At 39.6% G+C, this 18,106-nt stretch overlaps 2 protein-coding genes across 3 annotated transcripts in view; one reads left to right on the top strand and one right to left on the bottom strand.

The window, feature by feature from the left end:
- FGF13 (fibroblast growth factor 13) overlaps positions 1-18,106 on the top strand; it is a gene marked incomplete at both ends in the record, with an annotated part of 492,111 nt that overhangs the window by 335,952 nt on the left and 138,053 nt on the right. The gene's annotated exons all lie outside the window — the stretch shown is intronic.
- Positions 13,887-14,441, bottom strand: LOC307069095 (large ribosomal subunit protein uL22-like; the record flags this gene model as incomplete). The annotated part of the gene is made up of 1 exon (XM_079727238.1): positions 13,887-14,441. One exon carries the CDS (start codon positions 14,439-14,441, stop codon positions 13,887-13,889), a length of 555 nt encoding a protein of 184 aa, XP_079583364.1.

Here is an 18,106-nt window from a genome sequence, read left to right as displayed (position 1 = left end):
GTAAGAATAAAAGAGACCAGTTGTCATGCTGACAGATTTCACTGGTAACACCTCTGAAAAGATCTGACAGATTAGACTCCAGGTAAGGCCCGAGAACTGAGTGTAACAGACGAAAATGAATTCAGTCGTTTGATGTCACGATGTAAATGAAGTGTGACTTCATAGAAAGTACTCATTCCTGATGCCATGTCCCTTGCGTCATCCAGTCTTCCCAGCCACTGAAGTGACTGCCATCACAAAATGTCATGACAGAGTCTAGCCCAGTAACTGTGATGGTAGCTTGCATTGTACTGTTGATTTCATTTTTAAAGATGTAATCTCAATGAATCATTCATTTCATAAATGTGACTAAAATTTTATTGTAAGTTACAAATAAATAATGGTTGGGAAAAGTCACATACCTCACTCAGGGAATTCTGCTATAAGATCTGAGAAACAATGAGCAGATAAAAGTGAGAAGCCATCCACTCTTTTTCAGAGCTATGAAGTCCATTGGATTTCACCATTTTGAGACTTCGGTCCAGGATGGAGAGGAGGCTCCTGCTCTGAGCCCTCTTACACTTAGGTTAGAACGTTGGTTGTGAGAATAGATCTTGCCTCTTACTCTTGAACCAGCTCAAGGAAAGGATAGCAGTGACAGAGCTGCAGGCTGAGGTCTCATGACTGAAGAGAATACCAACTACTATTTAGTGAGCACTTGTTTTATGTCAGTGATTCTTCATGTAAACTTGTAATATTTAACTCAGTCCTGACATCTCAATGAGATTGTTCCTGGCATTGTCTCAATTTTGCAGATAAGGAAACTGAGAAACTGTCTACTCATTGTCAGCTCAATGACTCTGGGACCTAGGACAGGGCCAGAAATGAAACTCAAGGTTTTTAGAGCACAGTCTATGCTCATTTCTCCACATCATGCAGCTTCAGGTGAAGTGTAAAGGCAGGACAAATTGTCCTAATTGAAGCCTTGCTGAATCCTTCATGTTTATAGGTTAGTACATCTTGTATGGTATTGATGCCTAGTTTCTTAGAATCCTTCCTTTCATGCCTATCAAGATTTTCATGACACCTGTATTAGCCCAGGTGTTTCTAATCACAGGGCCTTTGCTAGGCCCTGACCGCCATCCACTTACTCCTTGCACGTTACAGTCTAAGATTGCCCTGCACTCTGCATTCTAAGCACCCTGGATTTCCTGGTTGGGGGTTTCTCATGATCAAACTACTCAGTCCTAGAGGTAGACAGAGCTCTCTTTTTGTGTGTCTGCAGATGGAAGCACCTCAAGCCACACTCAGGGCGTGGATTAGTTTCCTGTGGCAGCCATAACAAATGGCCACAGACTTGGTGGCTTAAAACAAGAGAATTTTATTCTTTCGCATTTCTGGAGGCCAGAAATCCAAAATCGAGTTTTGGCAGTGCTGCACTCCGTCCAGAGGCTCTAGGAGAGGATCTGTTCCTTGCCTCTTCTAGTTTGGGGTGGCTCCAGGCATTCCTTGGTGTTCCTTGGTTTGTAACTTCATCACTTTAATCTATGCCTCTGTCTTCATATCACCTCCTCTTCTACTGTGTCTTTTCCTCCTCTTCCTCCAATACCCCTTGCCTTTCCTTTATAAGGACATTTGTAATTGGATTTAGGGCCCACCCAGATAATTGAGGATGATCTCATCTCAAGATCCTTAATTTAATGACATCTGCAAGGACCCTCTTTTTTCAAATATGGTAATATTCACAGGTTCAGGGATTAGGATGTGTACATATCTTGTGTGAGAATCAGCATCCCCCACCAGTGCTCTGAACCACAGGGAATCAGGCTGCCCAGGGCCAAACTGAGTCACTAGGAATAGGAAGATGAGATGGTGGCTACCCTCCCCTCCTACCTTTTAAAATATGGCCACTCACCCGTTGTGCCCTCCAGTCCCCAAGCTACCCTGACACCCCATGAGATCAGCCTCAGGTCAACTGAGGTCCATCCATTCGTGTAAACAGGGTAGTATAAGAGAGATCGCAAGAACTTAGGAATCTCACAGAACTGGGTTTGAAGTTACTCAAAACACTTCCTTTTGATGTGACCTTGGACATGTTCACTGACCTTCCCTAGGATTCAGTTTGCTCACCTGCAAAACAAATGAGATGAAGCAATCCATTTTGGTCAGAGGCTCCTGTAAGAGAAAAAAGTGTCTTGGCTTTGGGGACAGAGAGACATGGGTTTGTTTCCAGGCTCTGCCACCCACTAACCACAATTTGGGGCAAGACACTGAAAATCTCTTAAAGCTCAGTTTCCTCATCCACACACAATAGGGATAATACCCCTTATCTTACAGAGATGCTAAGATTTAATAGTAAAAGTTACAGAAACTATAGTTGGTGTCAATGCATGTTTATTATATTCATTATTGTTATTGTTGTTGTCATCAGCTACAACTCAGAGAGGGCAGAATCTATGCTAGACGTCCTACCATGCACTATGGAGCAACGCAGAGATGCATCTTGGTCCTCCTGTAGAGAAGACTGAGCTTTTAGAAGGAGAAAGATAGTATGATTGTGAGAAACTAGAAACACCACTCAACATATGCCCCTGAAAATTAATTTCTTGGGATACAGTTAAGTTATAGGCACTCTTGGGTGAAATTGCATAAGTTTGAAGAGTTTAAAAAAGGGTGAAGGAGCTAAGGGTGAATTACGTTGTGAGGAGCAAACATTTTAACTATGGTAAACATTTTGATATCAAGACCACAGATCAAAGCTAATGTCTTTCCTGTCAGAATTCGTAGATTTTAAATATGTCCTGGGAAAAGCTGAGAAATGTAGACAACTAACAAATGAACCCTTTTTAATTGCTTTTTACTTTTCTAGCCGAATGCTCATGGAGATTTTCTTCTTGTTTTACTGGCGAATTCCAATTAGGGTCATTAGAGTGACAAAACCAGCTTGACTGTTCTTAAATATCTTGCTTTGTACAGAAGTTAAAAGTGTTGCTGCAGACATCAAGATATTACAATTCAGACCACTGAGGGAGCCTTCCAGGTCAACAGTCCACATTAGCCTGGTTCCTGCCTCTTTTGATTGCAGTCAAGTACGAAACAGCTGTTAAGTCTTTCGACATCAGTTCAAATGCATTACCACAATCAATAGTAGAGGAAAAGGACTTCCCTAAAGAAAGCGGCCAGTGAACAGTGACATACAGAAGGCAGGCCTTGACATCATAGTAAGCATCAGGTCAAGGAAGTAGAACTTTTGTTTCCTGCATGTACAAATCCAGGTTCTGAGGATCCATTCTCGTGCTTGTTTATTCAATAGACAGTGATTAAGTGCTGCGGACCCTTGAACAATGGGGGGATTAGGGGCACCGACCCTCCACAGAGTCAAAAATCTGCCTAGAACTTGATAGTTGGCTGGCTGTATCCGAGGTTCTGCATCTGCAGGTTCAACCAATCGTGGATCATCGAGCATGTACTGTACTGTGTATCTAGTGAAAAAAATATCCGTGTGTAAGTGGACCTGCGCATTTCACACTTGTGTTGTTCAAGGGTCAACTCTACTTTGCAAATTCACCAGCCTTGTGCCAGATGCTGGCAATACAGAGAGAAAGAAGACAGCCTTGACAGGGAATCTCTAAAAGTTATTGTGACACACTCCTGCTCATTTTAGGAAGGGTGGGGCAGAGTGCAGCGGAGACTTCACAGAGGAGGGGCCATTTCAGCTACATCTGAGAGGGTGGAATGGGAACTAAGCCTGGATATCAGAGGCAGAGATTTTATTAAAGGCAAAGGACAAAGGCACAGAGATGTGAAAACAAACAAACAAAAAGCATTAAGATAGGTGAAGGGGGAAGGGCTGGCTCTTTGGGTCTGAACATATCTAGGAAGTGTTTCTGGGTAGATCCAGGACCAGATGACGGATAGGATATAGGAGAGGAAAGAGGCTGAAAGGCTGTGAAGCCTTACTTAGGCTTGGGCACTGGGTGGGCAGTTTGGGTTTGCCCAGCGTACTTTCTCTGTGCAGCAAAATCTGGACCACCAGAGACAGCACATCCCTGGAGCTCCTGCAGCCACATCTGGGTGATTAAGGGCTAATTCAAATATCAGTTAATCGTTTCTCATTTAATTTCTTTTAAAACATTTTCACAGTGCAGATACTGAGGAAAAATCTTCTGCTTTGAAAAGTCAAGCAGGATCCACCACTTAAAAGAAATTAGTCTCAAACTCTTGCAAATTGGAAGCTAGTAAGTGAGCAGATATTGGCAGTTTTGGTTCAGGAGCTTAAAGATTTCCCTGTCTCACTAAAGAAAGATTGGTTAACCATGAAGGTTTTCCAAGGAAAAAGAGGAAAGTCCCAATGATTATTTTTTGTTTATTTCTTATAAAACTATTACATTTCCTCTCTTTGACCTGGTACTAGTAGAATTGGTAATGTGTTGCAACTTGAAAACTAGCAGTTGATTATGGAATCTTAGTGTTAACAGGGACCATTTCAATAACATTAAGGCTCAGAGAGGTTATGTGGCTTGCCCAGAGTCACACAGCTACTTAGTGGCAGATCTAGCTGGACCAGAAGACAGAAGGCCAAGGTTTTCATTACCTTTCCTTTCATCAGTGCTGTCCTCCGGCCACGGTAGTGAATGATGGTTGCATTTTGCTGGGTGGTGAGAAAGGACAGTAGGAGGTGAGGTAAAGAGATTGATGGGGGAATTCTAACAAACTCTTGGAGGCAGGAAGTTCTCTGGCTCACTGTAACACCTTGGAGAAACCAGCCCACTTGAAGCAGGGGCTTCAGATTAGAGAAACATGGAAATCAGTCCCCCGGGAAGACCCTGGAAATACCAGACTATTTGACCCAGGCTTGGTAAACTACAAATAAAACAACCTTCTCCTCCTCCAGTGCAGATATGGAGTGGGAGTTTATATGTTGGTTCCCTTGCCCTCTCCCCCAGTTTGTTTTCTGGAAAGTGGAGGGTGAAATCCCTCCCTGGCTTTTCCCACAGGACTGGTTGGGAAAATAGGGAGGAAAAGGAGTTTAGATTTTATTCTAAGTCTCTTGGGTAGTCCCTGGAAGCTTTTAAGTAAGGAAATGAATGATACGAATTTTTTAACCATGTTTTAAAATTGAAATCTAGTTAATTTACAATGTTGTGTTAGTTTAGGTGTACAGCCAAGTGATTCAGTTATGTGTGTATATATATATATATATATATATATATATATATATATATATATATATATACACACACACACATATATATATATATATTCTTTTTCGGATTCCTTTCCATTATAGGTTATTACAAGATATTGAACATAGTTCCCTGTGCTATACAGTAGGTCCTTGTTGGTTATCTATTTTATAAATAGTAGTGTGTATATGTTAATCCCAAACTCCTAATTTCTCTCTCCCTCCCCACCCCACTATCCCCTTTGGTAACCATAAGTTTGTTTTCTATGTCTGTGAGTCTGTTCCTGTTTTGTAAAAAAGTTGATTTATATCACTTTTTTAGATTCCACATATAAGCGATATCATATATTTGTCTTTTTCTTTCTGACTTACTTCACTTTGTATGATAATCTCTAGGTCTATCCATGTTGCTTCAAATGGCATTATTTCATTCTTTTCTATGGCTGAGTAATATTCCATTGTCTATATATATACCACATCTTCTTTATCCATTCATCTGTCAATGGACACTTAGGTTGTTTCCATGTATTGACTATTATAAATAGTGCTGCTATGAACATTGGGGTGCATGTATCTTTTCGAATTAGAGTTTTCTCCAGATATATGCCCAGGAGTGGGATTGCTGGATCATATGGTAGTTCTAGTTTTAGTTTTTTGTTTTGTTTTGTTTGTTTGTTTGTTTTCATGTTACACGGGCCTCTCACTGTTGTGGCCTCTCCCATTGCAGAGCACAGGCTCCGGACGTGCAGGCTCAGCGGCCGTGGCTCACGGGCCCAGCCGCTCCGCGCCATGTGGGATCCTCCTGGACCGGGGTGCGAACCCATGTCCCCTGCATCGGCAGGCGGACTCTCAACCACTGCGCCACCAGGGAAGCCCTAGTTTTAGTTTTTTAAGGAAACTTCATACTGTTTTCCATAGTGGCTGCACCAATTTACATTCCCATCAACAGTGTAGGAAGGTTCCCATTTCCCCACACCCTCTCCAGCATTTATTGTTTGTAGACTTTTTAATGATGGCCATTCTGACCGGTGTGAGGTGATACCTCATTGTAGTTTTTATTTGCATTTCTCTAATAATTAGCGATATTGAGCATCTTTTTATGCACTTGTTGACTGTGCGTATGTATTCTTTGGAGAAATGTCTATTTAGGTCTTCTGCCCATTTTTTGATTAAGTTGTTTGTTTTTTAACAATATTAATTTGTATGAGCTGTTTTTATATTTTGGAAATTAATCCCTTGTTGGTTGCATCATTTGCATATTTTCTCCTAGACCGCAGATTGTCTTTTTGTTTTGTTTATGGTTTCCTTTGTTGTGCAAAAGCTTTTAAGTTTGATTATGCCCCACTTGTTTATTTTTATTTCCATTACTCTAGGATATGGATCCAATAAAATATTGCTGCAATTTATGTCAAAGAGTGTTCTGCCTATGTTCTCCTCTAGGAGTTTTATAGTATCTGGTCTTACAGTTAGGTCTTTGATCCATTTTGAGTTTATTTTTGTATATGGTGTTACAGAATGTTTGATTTCATTCTTCTTCATGTAGCTGTCCACTTTTCCCAGCACCACTTTTTGTAGAGACTGTCTTTTCTCCATTGAATTTCTTGCCCCCTTTGTCATAGATTAGTTGACCATAACTATGTGGATTTAATCTCTGGGCTTTTTATCCTGTTCCATTGATCTACATGTCTATTTCTGTGCCAATACCATACTGTTTTGATGACTGTAGCTTTGTAGTATAGTCTGAAGTCAGAGAGCATGATTCTTCCAGTTATGTTTCTGTTATTCTTTCTCAAGATTTTTTTGGTTATTTGGGGTCTTTTGTGTTTCCATACAAATTTTTAAATTTTTTGTTTCATTTCTGTGAAAAATGCCATTGGTAATTTGATAGGGATTGCATTGGATCTGTAGATTGCCTTGGGTAGTATAGTCATTTTAACAATATTGACTCTTCCAATGCAAGGACACAATATATCTTTCCATCTGTTTGTATGGTTTTCAATTCTTTCATCAACGTCTTATAGTTTTCAGAGTACAGGTCTTTTGCCTCTTTCGATAGGCTTATTTCTAGGTATTTTTTTAATGTGATAGTAAATAGGAGTGTTTCCTTAGTTTCTCCTTCTAATATTTCATTGTCAGTGTATAGAAATGCAACAGATTTCTGTATATTTATTTTGTACCAGCAACTTTACCAAATTCACTGGTGAGCTCTAGTAGTTTTCTAGTAGTGTCTTTAGGATTTTCTATGCACAGGGTCATGTCACCTCCAAACAGTGAAAGTTTTACTTATTTTCAAATTTATATTCTTTTATTTCTTTTTCTTCTTTGATTGCTGTGGCTAGGACTTCCAAAACTATGTTGAATAAAAGTGGTGAGAGTTGACATCCTTGTCTTGTTCCTATCCGAGAGGGAATGCTTTCAGCTTTTCACCTTTGAGTATGATGTAAGCTATGGGTTTATCATATATGGCCTTTATTATGTTGAGATATATTCTCTCTGTGTCCACTTTCTGGAGAGTTTTTATTATAAATGGATGTTGAATTTTATCAAACATTTTTTTCTGCATCTATTGAGATGATCATATGGTTTTTATTCTTCAGTTTGCTAATGTGTATCACATTGATTGATTTGTGGATATTGAAAAATCCTTGCATCCCTGGGATAAATCCCACTTGATCATGATGTATGACCCTTTTAATGTATCATTGTGTTCGGTTTGCTAGTATTTTGTTGAGGATTTTTGCATGTATGTTTATCAGTGATAGTGGCCTGTAATTTTCTTTTTTTGTGATATTTTTGCCTCTTTTTGGTATCAGGGTGATCGTGGCCTCATAGAATGAATTTGGAAGTGTTCCTTCCAAAAGGAACACATGTTGCAATTTTTTGGAATAGTTTCAGAAGGATAGCTGTTAACTCTTCTCTAAATGTTTGGTAGAATTTACCCATGTAAGCATCTGGTCCTGGACTTTTGTTTATTAGGAGTTTTTAAATTACTGTTTAAATTTCAGTGCTGGCAATTTGGTCTGTTCATATTTTCTGTTTCTTCCTGGCTCAGTCTTGAGAGATTGTACCTTTCTAAGAATGTATCCATTGCTTCTAGGTTGTCCATTTTATTGGCATACAGTTGCTCAGAGTAGTCTCATGATTCTTTGTATTTCTGTGGGGTTGCTTGTAACTTCTCCTTTTTCATTTCTGATTTCATTGATTTGGGCCCTCTCCATTTTTTTTATAGATGAGCCTGGCTAAACGTTTAAAAATGTTGTTTATCTTTTCAAAGAACCAGCTTTTAGTTTAATTGAAGTTTCCTATTGTTTTCCTCGTCTCTATTTCCTTTATTTTTGCTCCAATCTTTAAGATTTCTTTCCTTCTACTAACTTTGGATTTTGTTTGTTCTTCTTTCTCTAGTTGCTTCAAGTGTAAGGTTAGGTTGTTTATTTGAGGTTTTTCTTGTTTACTGAGGTAAGTTTGTATCACTATAAACGTCTCTCTTAGAACTGCTTTTGATGCATCCCATAGGTTTTGGATCATCATGTTTTTGTTTTCATTTGTCTCTAGGTATTTTTTTATTTCTTCTTTGATTTCTTGAGTGATCCATTGGTTGTTTATTAGCATATTGTTTAGCCTCCACGTGTTTGTTTTTTGCAGTTTTTTCTTGTAGTTGATTTCTAGCCTCAGAGCGTTGTGGTTGCAAAAGATGCTTGATATGATTTCAGTTTTCTTAAATTTACCAAGTCTCACTTTGTGACCCAGCATGTGATCTATCCTGGAGAATGTTCCATGTGCACATGAAAAGAATGTGTATTTTGCTGCTTTCCAACGGAATGCTCTATAAATATCAACTAAGTCCATCTGGTTGAATGTGTCATTTAGTGCCTGTGTTTTCTTATTGATTTTCTGTCTGGATGATCTGACTATTGATGTAAGTGGGGTGATAAAGTCCCACACTATTATTGTGTTAAGTCTATTTCTCCTTTTATGGCTATTAGCATTTGCTTTATATATTGAGGTGATTGTACATTGGGTGCATGCATATTTACAATTGTTATATCTTCTTCTTGAATTGATCCTTTGATCATTATGCAGTATCCTTCTTTGTCTCTTGTGACAGTCTTCATTTTAAAGTCTATTTTGTCTGATATAAGTATTGCGACTCCGGCTTTCTTCTGATTTCCATTTGCATGGAGTACCTTTTTCCATCCCCTCACTTTCAGTCTGTATGTGTCCCTAGGTCTGAAGTGGGTCTCTTATAGACAGCATATATATGGGTCTTGTTTTTGTATGGGTCTTTGTTTTGTTTAGCCAGTCTAAGTCTTTTGTTTGGAGTATTTAATCCATTTACATTTAAGGTAATTATCACTATGTATGTTCCTATTACCATTTTCTTAATTGTTTAGGGTTTGTTATTGTAAGTCTTTTCCTTCTCTTCTGGCTCCTGCCCAGAGAAGTTCCTTTAGCATTTGTTGTAAAGCTGGTATGGTGGTGCTGAATTCTTTTAGCTTTTGCTTGTCTGTTAAACTTTTGATTTCTCTATCAAATCTGAATGAGATCCTTGCTGGGTAGAGTAATCTTGGTTGTAGGTTTTTCTCTTTCATCACTTTAACTATATCCTGCCACTCCCTTCTGGCCTGCAGAGTTTCTGCTGAAAATTCAGCTGATAACCTTAGGGGGATTTCTTTCTATGTTACTTTTTGTTTTTCCCTTGCTGCTTTTAATATTTTTTTCTTTGAATTTAATTTTTGTTAGTTTGATTAATATGTGTCTTGCTGTGTTTTTCCTAGGATTTATCCTGTATGGGACTCTCTATGCTTCCTGGACATGGGTGACTATTTCTTTTCCCATGTTAGGGAAGTTTTCAACTATAATCTCTTCAAATATTTTCTCAGATGCTTTCTGTTTCTCTTCTTCTTTTGGGACCCCTATAATTTGAATGTTGGTACCTTTAGTGTTGTCCCAGAGGTCTCTGCCATTGTCTTCAATTCTTTTCATTCTTTTTTTTTTTCTTTATTCTGCTCCTCGGCAGTTATTTCCACCATTTTGTCTTCCAGCTCACTTATTCGTTCTTCTGCCTTAGTCATTCTGTTATTGATTCCTTCTAGTGAATTTTTCATTTCAGTTATTGTGTTGTTCATCTCTGTTTGTTTGTTCTTTAGTTCTTCTAGATCTTTGTTAAACATTTCTTGTATTTCCTCAATCCGTGCCTCCATTCTATTTCCAAGATTCTGGATCATCTTTACTATCATTACTCTGAATTCTTTTTTCAGATAGATTGCCTATTTCTTCTTCATTTATTTGGTCTTATAGGTTTTTACCTGCTCCTTCATCTGTGACTTATTTTTTTACCCTCTTTTTTTTTCTTATGAATGGGATTGTGTTCCTGTCTTACTGGTTATTTGGCCTGAGGCTTCCAACACTGGAGTTTATTGGCTGTTGGGTAGAGCTGGGTCTTGGTGCTGAAATGAGGACCTCCATGAGACCTCACTCCGATGAATATTCCCTGGGGTCTGAGATTCTCTGTTAATTCAGTGTTTCAGACTTGGAGCTCCCAATGCAGGAGCTTTGGCCCAACCCCCGGCTGGGAATCCACGGAGATATTCCTGAAAGTGGCCAGAGTCTGGAGTGCTCCAGGCACACACACCCGAAGCCGGTGCCCCTCACTTGACTGTGATAGTTTTAAGGTGCCTATTAGACATCCAAATGGCGATGTCAAGTAGGCAGTTGGATATGAGTGGAAATGTAAACCTGGGAGTCATCAGTACATAGACAGTATTTAAAGCTATAGGACTGAATGAGGTCACTTAGGATGAGAAGAAAAGGAGGCTGCAAAACAGATTGGGAGAAAGGTCAGTGTGATAGAAATAGAACCAGGAGAGTGCAGCGTTCTGGAAGCCAAGGGAAGAACAGGTTTTAAGATGGATGGAATAGTCAGATGTGTCAAGTCCTCCTGGGAATGAAGTAAATTAAGAACAGAGAAGAGACCACTGACTTCGATGACATGAAGGTCATTGATAACTTTTGCAAAAACAGTGTCTGTAGATTCAGTGGTGAGGAGAGAAACTGAAACTAGAGTTGAGGAAAAAATGAGAGATGTAGCGGCTTCCCTGGTGGTGCAGTGCTTGGGAGTCCGCCTGCCAATGAAGGGGACAGGGGTTCAAGCCCTGGTCCCAGGGAATCCCACATGCCATGGAGCAACCGGGCCCACGTGCCACAACAACTGAGTCTGCACTCTAGAACCCGTGAGTCGCAACTGCTGAGCCCGCGTGCCACAACTACTGAAGCCCGTGCCCCTAGAGCCCATGCTCTGCAACAAGAGAAGCCACCGCAGTGAGAAGCCCATGCACCGCAGTGGAGTGGCCCCCACTCGCCACAACTAGAGAAAGCCCACGTGCAGCAATGAAGACCCAACACAGCCATAAATAAATAAATAAATTTTTAAAAAATGAGAGATGTAAAGTCAAAATGCTGACTACAGACTACTTACACAAGAGATTTTGTTGTGAAGTGGATCAGAAATGAGTTGGCAGGTGGAATGGAGATTTAGGGTAAAAGGAATTTTTTGTAAAAATGGCCGATGCCTAAGACAAGCCCATTTGCTGCTGAAGATGATCAGAGGGAGAGGGAGAAATTTGAGATGCAAGAAAGCGAGGGAATAATGAGAGGAAGGGGACCCCTTAGAAGGCTAGAGGGGATGCAATGAACACTGAGCACAAGTGGAGGAGATAGCCACAGAGAGAAGCAGGGACATTTCACTATAGGCCTGCTACTTTGTCAATTGAGTGGGGCAAAAACATCATCTGTGAGAGAAAGGTTAGATGTTGGGTTTGTTTGTAGGTTTGAGAAGGGAGAGAAAGCTGTGAAATCGTTGTTTTGGACAGTAGGAATGTGAACATGAAAGCAAGTGGTGTGATGTTCAGGCAACATAGAGGGCTCATTTGAAATTTAAAATCAGGGTTTTAAATTTTAAAATGAAACCTGCCAGCACTACTGTGTGTTTTTGCAGACAATATTCAGCTGCTCAAATTGAGGGACGTAGTAGGCAGAGAGGAGAGTTGACTGAAGTTGGGACTTTGCAAGGCAGATGTGATAGAGGGAGAGAGAAATTAGTGAGCTAAGCTTGTTTGCAAGAGAGTGAATACAGTGATGGATTGTTGAGTCAAAGGTTTGGATAGAGTGAATTGAAGACATAGGGTAGATGATTAACTGTGAGAAGGTGGTGAGTACCTTGCAGGTCTTGATGAAGTTAATTACTGAATGATCTGGAAGGAAGAGAAACAGGCAGATAGAGAAAGAGGAGCCCAAAAGGGAGATTGAGGAGTGACCTGTGAAGACGGAGAGGGAAAGAATGTTTCTAGAAGGAAGGAGCAGTCAGCAGGGTGAGACATCAAGTAAGATAGGGATAGAATGACAAGAAGATCGTTGTTGACCTTGACAAGAGCCATTTCAGTAGAGTGATAGGATCCATTGTGGTGGACTGAGAATTGATTGGGGATGAGGAAGATGAGACAGAGAAATCAGAAGCTGGTTGTGCAGGGAAACTAAAAAAATAGGTGGTTGCTAGAGAGGAATATGGAACCTTAAGTGACCGAGCAACACTTGATTTTTTTAATGGAAATTATTATTGGTATAATTGTAGATTCACATGCAGTTGCAAGAAATAAACAGAGATTTTTTTTGCATGACCTGCCCAGCTTCCCCCAACAATCACATCCTGCATTAACATGGTACAATATACCACCCAGGACATTGACACTGCTATAAAATGCCGATTCTACCCAGATTTCCCCAGCACCACCTGCACTTGTGTGTGCATATACATATTAAATTCTATACAGTTTTATCACTTGTGTGAGTTGTGTGTGCATCAACACTCTTAGGACTACACACGGTTCCAACACCAGATGGATCCCTCATGTTGCTCTTTTATAACCACATATGTCACCCTCCTGCATCCCTCTCACCACCCCTCCCCCATCCCTCACTGCTTGCAACCACTAATCTCTTTTCCATTTCTATAATTTTGTCATTTCTTGAATGCTGTATATGTGAAATCACACAGTATGTAAACTTTGGGAATTGGCTTTTCTCATTCAGCATAATTCCCTGAGATTCACCCAGGTATTGTGCATATCAATAATTTTTTTTTCCTTTTTATTCCTGAGTTCCATGATATAGATATACCACACTTAGCATAACCATTCACCCATTAAAGAACATCTGAGCTGTTACCTACTGGTTTTCCGATCTTACACATAAAGCTGCTATAAACATATTTGTACAGATTTTTGTGTGAAGATGGGTTTTCATTTCTCTGCGATAAATACTTAGGAGTGCAGTTACTGGGTCATTTGATAGTTAGTTGCATGTTTAATTTTTTAAGGGACTGCCAAACCATTTTCCAGAGTGGCTGCACCATTTTACATTCTTAAGAGCAATAGATGAGTGATCCAGTTATTGGCATCATCACCAGAATTTTCTCTTGTTATTTTTTATTTTAGCCATTCTACTAAGTGTACAGTGGTATCTTATTGTGCTTTTAATTTGTGTTTCCCTGATAGCTAATGATTTTGAATGTTTTTTTATGTGCTTATTGGCCCTCTATATATCCACTTTGGTGAAATATCTGTTTATGACTTTTGTCGATTTTTTTTTCCAGTTGGATTTTTTGATTTTTACTCTTGAGCTTTTTGGGTTTTTTTTTACTTTTATTTGCATTTATTTTTTGCGGCATTTATTCCCAGGCCATAAGTTTTTGTTTCTTCAGTTTCTTCTGAGATATCTTTTTCTTCTGGGCAACCTCCTCTTGTGGTTTAGGAACAATCTGTTCTTTTTCAGTAAAGATCATCTCAGTGTGGCAGGGAGAGCTCATGTATGGGTTGATCCGACCATGAGCTCTGTAAGTCCTGCGCCTAATCTTGGGGGCTTTGTTCACCTGGATGTGCTCAATGACCAGAGAATCTACATCTAAGCCCTTAAGTTCAGTGTTACTCTCTGCATTTTTTAGCATGTGCAGTAAAAATTCAGCACTCTTTTTGGGCCACCAACCCTGCTTCCAGCCCCACTCTTTGGCCTGGGCACACCTACCAACTCCACCATTGTAACGACGGAATGGCACACATTGCTTCTTTAAAGTGACATCCTTCAGATACTTGGTGGCTTTTCGGATGTGCATACCCTTAATGGCCTGGGCAGTTTCACGAGCGTTCTTAAAGTGAACACGAAGAGTTGAACCTCTTGACTTGCATGATTTTGTGGGGTTTTCTGGGTCAAGTGAATAGCGAACCATTTTTAGAGGTCACCTCAGGCCATTTACCAGAAAAGCTACTCTTGAGCTTTGACGGTTCTCTATATATTCTAGATACTCTAGATAGTTATAGTCAGATATGTGGTTTGAAAATATTTTCTCCCAGACTGTAGCTCGTGTTTTCATTCTCTTTGCATGGCCTTTCTCAGAGAAAATAATTTTCTGGAAAAAATTTTCTTGAATTTCACTTGAAAGATTGTGATACTCCCTCCAGTTCTTCGTGGTTTCAGATGAGAAATCTGCAGTCAATCGAATAGGTATTCTCTCTGGGTAATGTGTTGTCTCTGTTTGGCTGCTTTCGAGATTTCTTTTTGGTCTTTATTCATCAGAAGTTTAATTATAATGTGTCTTGGCATGCATTTCTTTGTGTTTAGACTATTTGGAGTTTGCTCAGCATCTTGAATCTATAGGTCTACATCTTTCACCAAACTTGGGAAGTTTTTAGCCCTTATGTTTTTACATTTTTTCAGTTCCATTTTCTTCCTCTCCTTCTTGGTGTCCTATGATATGAATATTGGATCTTCTGTTGTTGTTCCACAGATCTCTGAGGTTCTGTTCATTTTTTTTACAGTCTGTTTAATTGCTGTTATTCATATTTTGTGAATTCTGTTGATCCATTCTCAAGTTCACTGATTCTATCCTCTGTCATCAATCTACTATTGATTTCATCCAGTGATTTTTAAATTTATATTATTGTATTTTTCATTTTTATAATTTCCATTTTGTTCTTTTTTATAATTTATATTTCTTTTCTGAGATTCTATATTTTTTCATTTGTTTCATGAGAATTTCTAATTGTTGTTTAAGCATTTTTATGGTGGCTGCTTTAAAATCCTCGTCAGATAATTCCAACATCAAAGTCATCTCAGTGTTGACATTAGTTGATTATCTTTTTTTTAAATTCACATTGTGATTTTCCTGGTCCTTGGCATGACAGGTGATTTTATTATTGTGTTATGGACGTTTTGGTAAATATCTTAGCCAAACAGAGAAGGTGCAGAGTCAGGTAAGTTTATAGGTTTCATAACAAAAATTTGAGGGCATTCTTATCCAATGGACCTAATATTTTTTCTCTGAAACAGAGATGCAGCATAAAAGCCCAGACACTGAGTTTGACATTCCTGGCTATGAACCCCAGCTGTTAGACCTTTGGCAAGTCAAGTAATCCCTCTATGCCTCAGTTTCCCATAGAAGGGAAATAACAATAGCGTATATCCTCATAGGAATGTTATGCTGATTAATTGAAATGAAGCCATATTTGTGAAGTGCTTAGAATCAGGTATTACATAAGTGTTTGTACATAAAACTTTCTCATAGGGTTCTTGTATTAAATGAAATAAGTTTGCTAAGCACTTTGCTTATCAAACTGCTCAGTATTCAGCATTCAAAAAATAGTCATTTTCCTACTTATTCTTTCAGCCTTAGCTGTTTTCTTGAATTAAAATCATTGGTCAAAATTTGCCAAACTCAGCTGAACCCTGTGCCTTTGGTAGAGAGGGTCGAGGTGAGAGCGGGCATAGGCATCTGGAACCAGTGTGGGTAGGAATAGTGGGGATGGAGCAACTGAGTATGAGGAATTTCAAAACGCCTGCCTCAGTGCACTTTCTGCTGCAGTGCTTTTTGCCTGCAGTGTTCTATGCAACTTTCTGCCTTTCTTTTCCATAAGCCTGCGTGCTCTCTTGGTCAGGACCAGCAATAAGAGAAGGTTCCAACCTCTTCACATCACAACATGCCCTCCATGTTGCAACATACACCCTCTCCCAAAGTAACATCTGAATGTCCCTGAGAAAACCATTGTTTTGAAGTGTCTGAAATATGTTCATATGAGCAGTCAGCTACATCAATCGTGAAAAAAACCCTCTTAGTTCTATTTGTTTTGCAACAGTGGAAAAATCATATGACCTTTCATAGTAGTAAAGGAATACAAAGAAGAATTAGGAGTGCCATCTCGTGGAGCGAGCTGCTATTACCACTTAGGAGTTACAAAAAGCCACCAGTGGGAGCTGAGTGTGTCTTTTTTTAATATCCTCAAGGCCCAGCCTGGAAGAAATGCTTGAAAATTACTTGATGAATAAATGAATGAATGAGAGAAGGGGATAGGGATGAAGTGGAGACTTGCTTTGGAAAGTTATTGGTAAGATGGATGTCACCTTGATAAAACGTCTAATGCTCTGGCCACTGTTGGTTTGGAGACCTTTAAAAATGGTGTTGTAGGGTACCCTGAGGCATTATTATGTACCTGCAGTAGAGTAAAATGAGGCATAAAATGTTTGCATAAGTAAATCACGGGCTACCAACTTTTCCATGTTCTGGTCTTGGCAGTGGTAGATGAGTAAACTACCTGATGGTGTTAGTCTCTTCCTGTAAGTATCAGTGTGCTACGAATTAATAAAGCATTGAAAGAACATGAAGAATAGGTTTGCTTCTGAGCTGGTAGGTGCTGTCTGTGTTCTAGAAGGTTGAACTAAATGAAATTGACAATGAACTATTTTGACTTGTAACAATGTCAATTTCATAGGGATCGGCCTAATATTTCAAACTAGTTCACGTAACAAATTTATTCTGGACATACAATAGATCTAGATGCTGTGCGAGGCCCTGGAGCATACAGAGACAAGTAAGACATAGGTCTTGACTTCAAGTATCTCACCATTAAGTGGGGGAAGTGGACACTTAGATAACATGCCTTGTATTCTAGTTATTTCTGTTAAGGGCCAACTGTGTAAGGTTAAGCCAAATGTGGAGGTGCTACGGGAGCTCTAGGACGGTATAACAATTTGGCATGGCAGATAAGAGCATGGCCTCTGGCTCCAACTTGTCTGTGTTTGAATCTTAATTTTGCTACTTACCAGTTGGATGACTTTGGGCAAAGTACTAAACTTCTCTATACCTCAGTTTCCTCATCTATAAATTGGGGGAATACAGTGCCCCCTTCATATGAATGAAATCACGATTAAATGAGTTAATATGTACAAAGCCCTTGACTAGCTTCTGGTAAGTTCTGTATAAGTTTTAGCTCTCATCATCATCATCATCATCATCAGGATCATCATCATCATCTCTATTGCTACAGAGGAAGCATTTGAGGTGTGTTTTGTAGGGTGAGCTAAACTTCACTATTAGTTCTTTCACTTTTTAAGTTTAAAAATAAGTTACTGGGACTTCCCTGGTGGTGCAGTGGTTAAGAATCCACCTGCCAATGCAGGTGACACGGGTTCGAGCCCTAGTCCAGGAAGATCCCACATGCCACGGAGCAACTAAGCCCATGTGCCACAACTACGGAACCTGCGCTCTAGAGCCCGCAAGCCACAACTACTGAACCCATGAACCACAACTTACTGAAGCCTGCTCACCTAGAGCCCATGCTCCACAACAAGAGAAGCCACGGCAATGAGAAGCCCGCGCACCACAATGAAGAGTAGCCCCCACTCGCTGCAGCTAGAGAAAGCCCACGTGCAGCAGTGAAGACCCAACACAGCCAAAGAATAAATAAATAAATAAATATTTTTAAAAAGTTACTTATTGCGGTCCTACTTTTACTAGTTCCTATGAGGAATGGGTAGAAACCATTATCTCCTCCCTTCTAGTAGATCATCATCTCCTTCAAGTCTGGTCCTGAGACAGGACCTAGAGCAAAGGAGTGACAC

Source organism: Hyperoodon ampullatus (genome assembly GCF_949752795.1).
Source record: "Hyperoodon ampullatus genome assembly, chromosome: X".
Lineage (NCBI taxonomy): Eukaryota > Metazoa > Chordata > Mammalia > Artiodactyla > Ziphiidae > Hyperoodon > Hyperoodon ampullatus.
Note: the sequence above shows the minus strand (reverse complement) of the source record. Positions and strands in the feature narration are given on the sequence as shown.